Raw genomic sequence first — 12,067 nt, forward strand, 5'->3', positions numbered from 1 at the left:
TATGGTTAACCCAAGTAAAAAGAAAAAGAGAGGAGAAAAGGGAGATAGATGGGCAAAGGGAGGGAAAATCAGAGAAACAGAGAAACAGACTGAATAGTTCATTGGATAGGTTACACTATCAAGTGTCCAGTCCAGGAAACTGGCAGCTCTGGGCATCTCAATGAGACAAACTGACAGACCAGCTTTTTAGAGCACTCAGTTCCTAGTACCTTCTATTCCAGTGTGTCCATCCCAAACTCCAGTTTCTAGGAGAGTAGAGTAACCTCGTGTTTCCATCTCTGATCTGGGAGGCCGGGTTCAGTGCTTGCTGGTCATTGATATACAGGCAGCAGAGGTGAGTGGGTAGTTCCCAAAGGAAGGGACATCCAGTAGGTTAAAAAAACAAAAAAACAAAACACAAAACAAAACAAACAAAACCAAAAACCAACCAGCCAACCAAACAAACAAAGCCCAGTTTGGATTTTCAGTAAACTGTGGGATGATCAGTGTGAAACCTAGGAATGCCCCTATTCAAACTAATTTTTCAAAACAGACATCTAAACACATACTAACTAAATCTCTAGAATTGTTCACTTCGTTTCACTGGACTAACATTTTTGGTTTCGGCGACTTTAAGTTTATATGTCTCTACAGTTGCTTCCCTCACAGAGAATAATTCCCAGATTGGTCTCCATTAATTTTTTCTTTCCATTTATTCTTTTTAATACAAAATACGATCACATCACACTGGTCTGTAATATCCTATTTTCACCTAACAAATAATCATGGACACCCTTCTTTATCAGTACATAAAAATCCACCTCATTCTTTTTAAATGTTCCACAGAATTACATATGGGTATTCCATAATTCATTTAATTCTTTTCCTGTTGATGGACATTGAGATTGTTTTCATGGTACCCATTACTTTTGAGATGGAAGTCAGATCAATCATCCCTTGCCGGAGACTGGCAGAAAATGCTGAAAGAAATATAAGGGCGATAGCACTGCGAGATAGTAGCCCTGCGAACCAGTCGAGCGAGCCCAAACCGCAGCTGTCCCCACGGTAAATTGATGACCGAGGTTTTCAGCTTAAGCAACTCTCCCGGGATAGCGTAGTCTGTAGAGCGACGGATCCCCGAGGATGACGTAGCTGAATTGCACCTTGGGAACTGTAGTTCCACACGGAAGAGCCCGAGGGGCGGGAGCTGCACACGCGCACTAGGAGCTCAGGGCAACAAAGACGGCGGCGTGCGCGCGCGCGCTGGAGAAAGACATGGGCAGGCGTGCGCGTGCGCGGCCACAGCTCGGAGCTACCAGGAGGCTGAGAGGACACAGAGCGGGAGGGGCAGGAACCACCGACCGCTGGAGGAGGAAAGGGGTTGTGCTCCTGGCCGAGCGAAGAGAAAGGGGCGGGGCCGGCGAGCAGCGCGTGGAGGTGCCGAGCTCTCGGAACGGCGGACGCGCGGGCGTCTGTGGCCCTCGCCGTCCCAGTGGCCGCCGCCGTGGCTTGGTCGCCGTCGGTCTGCGGGAGGCGGGTTATGGCGGCGGCGGCAGTGGGAGCTGTGAATGAATTCTCCGGGTGGACGAGGGAAGAAGAAAGGCTCCGGCGGCTGCAGCAGCCCGGTGCCTCCCAGGCCTCCGCCCCCCTGCCTGGCCCCCGCCCGTCCCGCCCCCAGACCGGCCCCCCCTCCGGAGTCGCTGCATAAGCGAAACCTGTACTACTTCTCCTACCCGCTGTTCGTAGGCTTCGCGCTGCTGCGTTTGGTCGCCTTCCACCTGGGGCTCCTCTTCGTGTGGCTCTGCCAGCGCTTCTCCCGCGCCCTCATGGCTGCCAAGAGGAGCTCCCGGGCCGCGCCGGCGCCGGCCTCGGCCTCGCCCCCGGCGCCAGTACCGGGCGGGGAGGCCGAGAGCGTCCGAGCCTTCCACAAACAGGCCTTCGAGTACATCTCCATTGCCCTGCGCATCGATGAGGACGAGAAAGGTAAGTGCGGGGCTGGAGGGAGGGGGCGGCGGCGCCGGGAAGAAAGCGGACGGGTCGCCCAGGGAGGGCAACACCTGCGGTCCCTTTGCTTCGGGAGCGGGCGGCGCAACCCCGGAATTGATCCTCTCCCCCCGCCCACCCCGGGCGGCTTCACCGCAGTCAGACTCATCCTCTCCGATTCTCAGTGAGACCTCTCCCCTTTCAGGCACCCTGGCTGTCGACTTTGTTTCAGACACCAGCCTTCCCCTACACTTCTGCATGAACCAAGTCCCTATGAGACAGCCAGTCGTGCTATTGACAGTGACAGTTGTTCTAGAATGACCACACGGATTCTTTCTTGCACTGTAAACAATGTGTGCCTTCCTCTGAGCCAGGTTTCCAAAAGGTTTCGGTATCGGAGAAGCTGTGTCTTGTTATAGGCTTTTAATGAAAGCAGAGTACTGTAGTGTCAAAAAAAAAAAAAATGGTGACTTAATTTTGAAAGGAACAGCTGCATATGATTATAGCTGAATTGGCATTTTTTTAAAGTTTCGTGACATTTTATCCATATAACGACTTCTAAGTATTTTTTTTAATAAAGTTCTATTTTAACATGAAACTTTTGTCCTTGTTAGATTTTATTTCATCTAAATCAGTATTCCAAGGTAGCCTCTAAGTTTCTCAATATAACTTGAAACAGATTTGTATTTCTTTTATTTTTTAAGATTATTTATTTCTGAATGAAGGCAAGAATACTGTATCCTTCAGATTTCTGAAACTAACGTGTTTAAGTCGTGCAGTGCACCAACCGCTGTACTGTTAGCTTTGTATGTGTTCTTTACTTAATCCTCACAATTACCTTGTGAGGTGAAAATACTGTTAGTATCAGCGTGTTGCAGATGAAGGAAGGGAGGCTCAAAAGATTAAAGCAGGTCATTCCAAACCTATGCTAATTCCTAATGAACACTTTTTTATGGAAGATGAGAACTGAAGTTAGGAGTTTTGCAACATTTTGAAAATCCCTCCTTTCATGCCTGCCTCCAATATGCAAAGATCTTTTTCCTGTAACTACCAAAGAACATTTTTGTATCACTTCACTTAGGTACTCACTTGCACTGTCATTTATCCAAAAGACAACAACATTCAGCAGGCCATTTGTAGACTCTCACTACTGTCAACTACAGAAACTGTTCTAGAATTTAGTTTTGTTGAAACCTGTTTCCTTTGTGGAACCCAGGAGTGAGATGTATTTTTTTTTTTAAGATTTTATTTATTTATTTGACAGGCAGAGATTACAAGTAGGCTGAGAGGCAGGCAGAGAGAGAGGAGGAAGCAGGCTCCCCGCTGGGCAGAGAGCCCGATTTGGGGCTCGATCCCAGGACCCTGGGATCATGACCCGAGCCGAAGGCAGAGGCCTCAACTCACTGAGCCACCCAGGCGCCCCAGGAGTGAGAAGTATTAAAGAAGAAGCAGGTGTTCATGGTTTTGATAGTAAGGACAGTGGAGTTTAAGAGTTCGAGGAAGGGGGCATCCGGCTCTCTCAGTCGGTGGAACATGCAGCTCTTGATCTTGGGGTTGTGAGTTCAAGCCTCACGTTGGCTGTGGAGATTACTTTAAAAAAATCTATAGAAGAGAGCTCTAGGAAAGAGTTCTGTTTAAGAAAAAAGAATACCATGTGTTTGTGGAAGGAAGTTTTTGTTAAATGTTTCATTCTGTACCATCTCTTGGAACATTGAAGGATCCTTGGTGAGGATGAATAAGGGTACCATCATCCCTTCCTGGAGAAGCACTGTTTGATTGCACGATCCAATTACAGTAGGGTCCCCAGAAGTTTACTAATCTAGGTCAAAAGATGTTTTAGAATAGGGGGAATACGTTTAAGGGTAGATTCATTGTAGTATTTAGGAAGAGAACACCAGAAAACACAAGGAAATTTTTTTTTAACACTGGGTGATGACAGCTGGGAGGTAAGAGAAGAGGACAAGGATAACCTAGGTATTAAAAAAAAAAAAAAAAAAAAGACCCGAGGCTCTTAGATTTAAAGAGAAATCAGTTCCTTAAGTAGGGATAAGTGACAAGTAGAAATCAGACCTTTGGTTTCAAACTTATGACTTGTCTTATAGAGTATTACATACATGACTACACCTATTATATTTAAATCTTCTAAAATATTTTAAAAGTATATTTTCAGCAATCCATAGGTTGCATACTCAACTCTCCACTGTTCATGTTTCTGTTCAGAGTTTTTTGCTTTATTTGTACTTTAGTTTTTTGGTTTTTTTAAAAATATTTTTATTTATTTGACATAGAGAGCGAGAGAGGGAATACAGCAGGGGGAGATGGGGAAGCAGGCCTCCTGCTGAGTGATGCAGGGTTCCATCCCAGGACCCTGGGACCATGACCTGAGCCAAAGGCAGACGCTTAACGACTGAACCACCCAGGTGCCCCAATACTTTAGTTTCTGAAGTAGACTTTAGAATAAACCATGATAACTTTTTAGTTTGTGTTATACAGCTGATGTATTATGTGCTGAAACTAATTAGTTCAAACTGAAACAAATTAGTTAAATATTCATTTTTCCTTAAAAAATGAATTAAAGCTAAGTTTTCATTGTCATAGTTCTTTTCTCATAATTTTCCCTTAGAATATTCTAACTTTTTATACTTTAGCCTTAATCCAGTAGTTGCAAGAATTTACGTTTACAGTCTGCTTATCTCTCAACCACCCTTGACAGTGTAAGAGAATTTTATTCTCCTTTCTCACTGTGTCAAAATAGATATGAACGGATAGAAATGAATTGTCTTTAAAGCAGTCTTCAAACGTTTCTTAACTTTGTGGTAAACCGTCAAGGGACTAGTAATGTCATGCACTGCCATTCCCTTAGTAACCTGACTTAGCTTCTAACTATGTTGAAAGCCACTTTATTTCATCAGGTAACATGGGCTATTTCAGACTGTTGTGGTGTTAATTAATTGAAACATTTGATGCCTTGAAATAATAAAGGCCAAATTAAATCTCATTTCAATAAAGTAGTGTATAAATATGGTTTATAAGGTGACTGTTTATTTTGTATTTTATTCTTATGGCATAGTCAGCTTTGACACTGAATTTTCAAAAAGGCCTAAATTTGTCTGAAACCAAACTATTTAAAATAGAGAAGAATAACACAGTAAATTTAATTACCTAATGTAAGGATATTTGAGTTCTGTTCATTTAAAAAAGCATTTATTGGATACCAGTTAATTTGCACAGTTCTGTGCATTCTCGATGCTACTTAAGAAAACTCACTTCCTCTCCAGTAAGATGTAAGACAGCATTTGCTCTATGATCATTAAAATGTGTGTGTGTGTTTAAAAAAAAAAAAATGTGTATGTGTTTTCATGCATATTATATGTCTCATTTTTTTTAGGGAGTTAAATATTTTTTTGGATATATAATTGTTGAACATCCTTGGAAAACTGATAACCTTTTATATCCATTATGTATATGGAGAAACTGAAATTTAAAGAGTGAACTCACATTAGCAGAACCAGGAACAGAGTTTAGGTGAACAGAAAATTATGCCCCTCATTATACTTTCTGCTTTAAGCAGGTTTTCTGTTTTGTAATCCTAGTACTGGGCCCCTTGGAATACTTGGGGGAAAAGAGGAGGTTGTCATAGTGGGTCTTTGGATTAACCAGAACATGATCTAACATGTTTGGCATGGCTCCTGCAAGTAGACAAGCCTAAGATCTCCTGGGTAATAGAGTGGTGCAGGTTTTCTGGGTGTGGTTTGATTACCTGGAGTATGTAGAACTTGACAGTAAGGGCCCAGTGTGTTGTATGAAAGAGAGTCGGTTTCTCAGGATATTGTAGGAATGAAGAACCTGGGATCAAGGACAGAAATGGTCTAAATAGAATCTCTTATATTTATTCCTAGTCAGCTCATATTTAAAACATTAGGCTTTTAAAATGTTGTCATACAAATTTGTATTCCTATGTAACAACCTTGCACTATTTAACCTTGCACACACAAAATACCTTTCCTAACTATATTTTCAGAGTGTTGATAGAGAATAGGGATCAGAAATGTCAGATTTGGTGTACTTTCTTTTACCCCTAAAAACTGCTAGTCACTATTTTGAAAGGATTGATTTCAGACAATTTTCTTGGGCCTAATGATTCTTCTTTAAAGTTTCCATGATTACAACAAAGAATTATTCGGGTGGATGGATATTTACATAATATTACTCTTTTCCAAAAGAATAGCATTACCTTTTATTAAATACACGATATACATTTCCCATTTCTATTCAAGAATATTTAATGGCATTTGCACTAAAGAGACAAAAAGGCAGCCACTGTTAGGAACTTGGGTCCCTTTCTCTGGTTTTTTAAAATTGCAATTTATATTTTTCCTAATGTAGAATACAGTTAAACCCTATAAAGCTCACCTGGTAACTAGATTCCTAAGAGTATTGTTAGTCATCCTAAGAACAGTTAAGGAGTAGACAGGCAGTAAATGGATATTAAATTATTGAAAAAAGGATCTTCCCTAACCCTTCCTGCTTCTTTTTTACTATCGTATTCCCCATGTTCCACCCAATGGTAGTTGGCTTTTTGACATCTGGCAAAGTATAGATTTTCTGTTTCTCTACTACTTTTCGTCTTTTTTGACCTGTAATACTCCTTGACCTATATAATACCAGTGGAGGTATTAATGAGCTAAGGTAGCCTTTTTTTTTCTCCTTGTGAATTAACTACCCACACTAGACATCCTATAGAATGAAACTTTGAGCACACTCAAATCTCAGCAGTTGTTCATTTGGTAAATGAGGAAAGAAAAATAATAAAATCTATGATTATCCTAGAGACTATGTTTTACAGCTATGAAGGTATAGCATAGAAATGTTAAACTTATTCACGTGTCTTTGCTCCTCTTTGCAATTATTTATGCTATAATCGAAAAGGAGAGAATTAACTGTTCTTTTTTACTTTTTAAGATTTTATTTATTTATTTGACAGACAGAGATCACAAGTAGGCAGTGAGGCAGGCAGAGAGAGGAGGAAGCAGGCTCTTTGCTGAGCAGAGAGCCCAGTGCAGGGGAATTCGGGGCTCAATCCCGGGACCCTGGGACCAGGACCTGAGCTGAAGGCAGAGACTTTAACCCACTGAGCCACCCAAGCGCCCCTTAACTGTTGTTCTTAAGTGGGCTTTGTCAGTGTCTTTCAGTCAACCATCAGTAGAACCCCTGTGGCTGAACAAGTGGGATTTATTATAGAAGCGGGGAGAACACACATGGTGGGAACCATGGCATCTCAGGAAAGGGTGCTAGAAATAACTTACGGGATTTGGGCTTATATCAGGTGATTTTGAGGAGGATTTAAGGAAGCAGGATTTTGTTCTTCTGCATTGGATGCTGTCAGGAAGAGGGGTATTCTATGATTAAGTAACTTGAATATGATCTAGAAAGCGGGAAGGCCAGAAGGAGGCTAAAGCTGTAGCTGGTTGAAAAGCACTCATTAGCCTGAAGAGGAAGATGCTTGGTATTTCATGGCTTGGACAATATTCATGTTGTTCTGTATTTAGACATGATTATGGAGTGGTCATGTTTTGTCTTCATCCATTACAATCACAAAGTGACCTTATCTGATGTTGATGTTCTATGAAATTGTTTATGATCAACAGAGCACCAGGTCTGGCAGTAATGCCAGTTCAGCTCCTAGTTACACCAAGGCCTGCCTGATAGTACCAGGCCAGCTCTTGGATGTCAGGGCCTGCTTTTCTCTTTCTCAGCTTCGAGGACCTAATTTTATCCTTTTAAAATTGTAGTGCCTAGTATTCAAAATGACATTTGAGTTCTGACTATTCAAGATCTTGGCGAAGTTACTGCACTGAGTCAGTGTTTGTAAATACTTAGTGCCTGCATAGAGTAGGTCCTCAGAAAACAGGACTGCTGTTATTCAACAATCCTTTTAAGATTATAGCCCCTGTGAGTTATTGTTAAACCTTGATACCTTGTTTCTGTTACGCTTTTTAGGATATAGCAGCCACATAAATGACATTTGAGGAAGAAGGGGAATTACCTAAAGAGTGATATAAAAATATGTTTGCTAATTGTGACCCTCAGTTCAGAAAAAAACAGATGGAAGTCTCCCCCCCAGCTCACTTGGTATCCTAACCTTTTATTTTATTTTATTTTATTTAAAATATTTTATTTATTTATGAATAAAGATTTTTGTTCATTTGACAGAGAGAGAGACAGCGAGAGAGGGAACACAAGCAGGGGGAGTGAGAGAGGGAGAAGCAGGCTTCCCGCTGAGCATGGAGCCCGATGTGGGCTCGATCCCAGGACCCTGAGATCATGACCTGAGCTGAAGGCAATTGCTTAATTGACTGAGCCACCCGGGCACCCTAACCTTTTATTTTAAAAGAGATAAAACTAATCATTTTGTACTCATATGTGAATATAATGTAAGCGTCTCAGTAGAGAATTTGGAAAATAAAGAAAATGCGTAGAAAAAAATTAAAGTTACCTACTACCCATAGTAAATACAAAAGACTTCAAAGAAGATAAATTAATTGACATTCTTAAGGTTTAAAGAAAATGTCCAAAGCTGAGATGATTTCTTTCCATGGGATTCAGAACCTTGCCAATTAAATGGGAACGTCTTTACTTCAGAGATAAACCTTGAAGTTGGAAAGTGAATGCAAGTATGACCTTTTTGCTGAATTAAAACACAGTAGAAAGTATCCTTTCTGTAGTAGTGAACTATGAGAAGAGTAATCTGGGGGCTCTTCACTGATGCTTCATGATCCTGTGATTTATTACAGTTTAGCACACAATGAAATCTGTTGTAGGATTTTTTTTTTTTTAAGATTTTATTTATTTGAGAGAGAGAGAACCAACGTGAGTAGGGAGTCCGGCAGAGGGAGAGGAAGAAGCAGATTCTCCCTGACCAGGGAGCCCAGTCCCAGGACCTCTGGATCGTGACCTTAGCCAAAGGCAGACACTTAACAAACTTAGCCACCCGGACTCGCCTACTGTAGAATTTTTTAAAGATACCTCTTATTCTGCTAATTGTGACCCTTGTAAGTTCCTAAAAGAAAATTGTGTAGGAAAATTGGTATATTTGTTGCGTGTTTTTTGTAGGCAGATACTAGAGGAGTAAATAAGTAAAAGCAGTGGCTTTACATAACTTAAATGAGCAACAATCACAAACATACACTGTGCATGCAGTTCCGAAGTAGAAGGATTTAAGTTAGCCAACAGATGTACCAATTATAATAAATATTGTAAAAGTAATATTGATGTGCTGCTTTTTTTTTTTTTTTAAAGATTTTATTTATTTATTTGACAGAGAGAGGAAGGGAAGCAGGCTCCCTGCTGAGCAGAGAGCCCAATGCGGGGCTCTATTCCAGGACTCTGAGATCATGACCTGAGCCGAAGGCAGAGGCTTAACGCACTGAGCCACCCAGGCGCCCCGATGTGCTGCTTTATTTTTTAAAGTATTGTCACATATCCTGTTTCACTTGATTTTTGCCACAACTCAGGGTTAGGTGAAAGAAATGTCATCTTGTTTTTAAGTCAGCAGAGTAAAACCCAGTGAGATTAACTGACTTTCCCAAAGTCATATAGCTATTAGAGGATATTCAAGGGCTTAAGTTTCCATACTGTAATATCATGAACATACATCCTCTCTCTCTCCATCCCAAACTACTCTTATTTTGTCCCTTCTTGTGGCAGTGTGGGTACTACTACTACTATCTGAATGAAAAGATGCAGTATATAATTCATAACTTAATCTACTGTGCTTACCTCTATCTAAAGATGGGTATCATTACTATTTCTGTATGCTAGCATATGCTCAAAAATTAAAATAATGGGGACCCCTGTTGACTCAGTTGGTTAACCATCTAACTCTTGGTTTTGGCTCAGGTCATGATCTTGGCGTGGTAGGATTGATCCATGTGTCCAGCTCTGTAGCTCTGTGCTTGGTGTGCAGTCTGCTTGAGATTCTCCCCACTTTGTGCATGGGTGTGCTCCCCTCTCCCCCAATGATTAAATCTTCTAAAAAAATTAAAATAATGAACAAATACACATATAGAAAGTGAAAATCCTCTGTAATCTTATCCTTAGGGAGGTGATTACCTAGTAAGTTATCTGACCTCATGTATTTATATAAACATAAATATTTATTCATTTGTGGGAAAAAATGTTATATACAGACTGATCCGTAACCTTTTCCTTAATGTTTTGGGACTCTTTCCATTTCAATATACTTCATCAGGGTGCCTGGGTGGCTCAGTCACTAAGCATCTTCCTTTGGCTCAGGTCATGATCCCAGGGTCTCAGATCGGGCTCCCTGCCCAGCTGGAAGCCTGCTTCTCCCTCTTTGGCTTTCCCTACTTGTGTTCCGTCTCTCGCTGTCTCTCTGTCAAATAAAATCTTCTGAGAAAAATATATACTTTACCTTCCCCTCTTTAGCTTTTAAGTAAACTTTGATTAAATTATACATAAAGTGCACAATTACTGTAGTGTTTAGTGAATTTTCAAAGTAAACATAGCAGTTTGAAACCCTACCAGGTCAAGAAATAAGAGTATTCCTCCAGAAGCTTGCCTTTGTGATGTTCTCTTCCATTTACTACCTTTCCCCATTCTTTGCAAAGATACCTACAATTCGAATTCTAACACTATAGATTAATTTTACCTGATCTTGAGCTTTATAAATGAAATCACATGGTAAGTGTTCTTTTGTGTGTGGTTTCTTTTGCTTAATATATGCTGGTCAAAAAAATTAACCAGACTGTAAACAACATACGTTGAAGAGGATGTAGAGAAAGGGGAACCCTTTTACACTGGTGGTAGGAATACAAGTTGGTGCAGCCACTTTGGAAAACAGTGTGGAGATTCCTTAAGAAATTAAAAATAGAGCTTCCCTATGACCCTGCAATTGCACTGCTAGGTATTTACCCCAAAGATACTGATGTAGTGAAAAGAAGGGCCATCTGTACCCCAATGTTCATAGCAGCAATGGCCACAGTCGCCAAACTGTGGAAAGAGCCAAGATGCCCTTCAACGGACAAATGGATAAAGAAGATATGGTCCATATATACAATGGAGTATTATGCCTCCATCAGAAAGGATGAATACCCAACTTTTGTATCAACATGGGACTGGAAGAGACTATGCTGAATGAAATAAGTCAAGCAGAGAGAGTCAGTTATCATATGGTGTCACTTACTTGTGGAGCATAAGGAATAACATGGAGGACATAGGGAAATGGAGAGGAGAAGGAAGTCAGATGAGAAGATGAACCATGAGAGACTGTGGACTCTGAGAAACAAACTGAAGGTTTTGAAGGGGAAGGGGGTAGGGAGTTGGGTGAGCCTGGTGGTGGATATTGTGGAGGGCATGTATTGCATGGAGCACTGGGTGTAGTGCATAAACAATGAATGCTGGAACACTGAAAAGAAATAAAATGGAAAAAATATATATGCTGGTCAGGTTTATTCTGTGCTCTTGCACGTGGCATTAGTTTGTTCATTTTCATTGCTGTATACCAAGGGCCACCACAGTCCTTAGAACAGGCCAGTTAGAAAATGTTTTTTCATTTTTTAAGGCATAGGTAATCTAAACTTTGCTGTTTTAGTCATTTTAAGTGTACAATTCAGTGGCATTAAGTCCATTCCCAATGTTGTGCAACCATCAATACTGTACATTTCTAGAACCTTTTATCATTCCAAACAGAAACTCTGTACCCATTAAACTATAACTCCCACTCATCTCCCTTTCTCCTTCTCTCTTTCCTTGGTAATTTCTGTTCTGCTTTCTGTACCAATGAATTTTCCTATTTCAGGTACCTTATCTAAATGGAATCATTCAGTATTCTTTTGTATCTAACTTGTCTCACTTAGCATAGTGTTTTCAAGGTTCGTCACCCTTGCATTGTATATCAGATTTCATTTGTTTTTAAGGCTGAATAATACTCCATTATATGTATTTACTACATTTTGTTTAATCATTTGTCTGTTGATGGACTTTGGGTTTTGCCATCTATTGTGAACTGTGCTGCTGTTAACAGTAATATATGGCTATCTGTTTGCTCCCCTGCTCTCAGTACTTTTGAGTATCTACCTAGGAG

General features: G+C 40.8%; 1 protein-coding gene across 7 annotated transcripts in view; it reads left to right on the forward strand.

Annotated features, from left to right (window-relative positions):
• The first annotated feature begins 1,244 nt into the window (after nt 1–1,244).
• SPAST (spastin) overlaps nt 1,245–12,067 on the forward strand; it is a 55,232-nt gene continuing 44,409 nt past the window's right edge. For 2 of the 7 annotated variants that reach the window (XM_082745278.1, XM_082745279.1), the window contains exon 1: nt 1,245–1,962. In XM_082745278.1, the coding sequence (XP_082601404.1) occupies nt 1,548–1,962 (415 nt within the window). In that variant the 5' untranslated portion in view covers nt 1,245–1,547. The remainder of the gene's footprint in view (nt 1,963–12,067) is intronic. The other 5 variants (XM_082745280.1, XM_082745277.1, XM_082745282.1 and 2 more) reach the window with 4 other exon arrangements.

This window comes from Mustela nivalis, assembly GCF_964662115.1.
Source record: "Mustela nivalis genome assembly, chromosome: 8".
Classification (NCBI taxonomy): Eukaryota; Metazoa; Chordata; class Mammalia; order Carnivora; family Mustelidae; genus Mustela; species Mustela nivalis.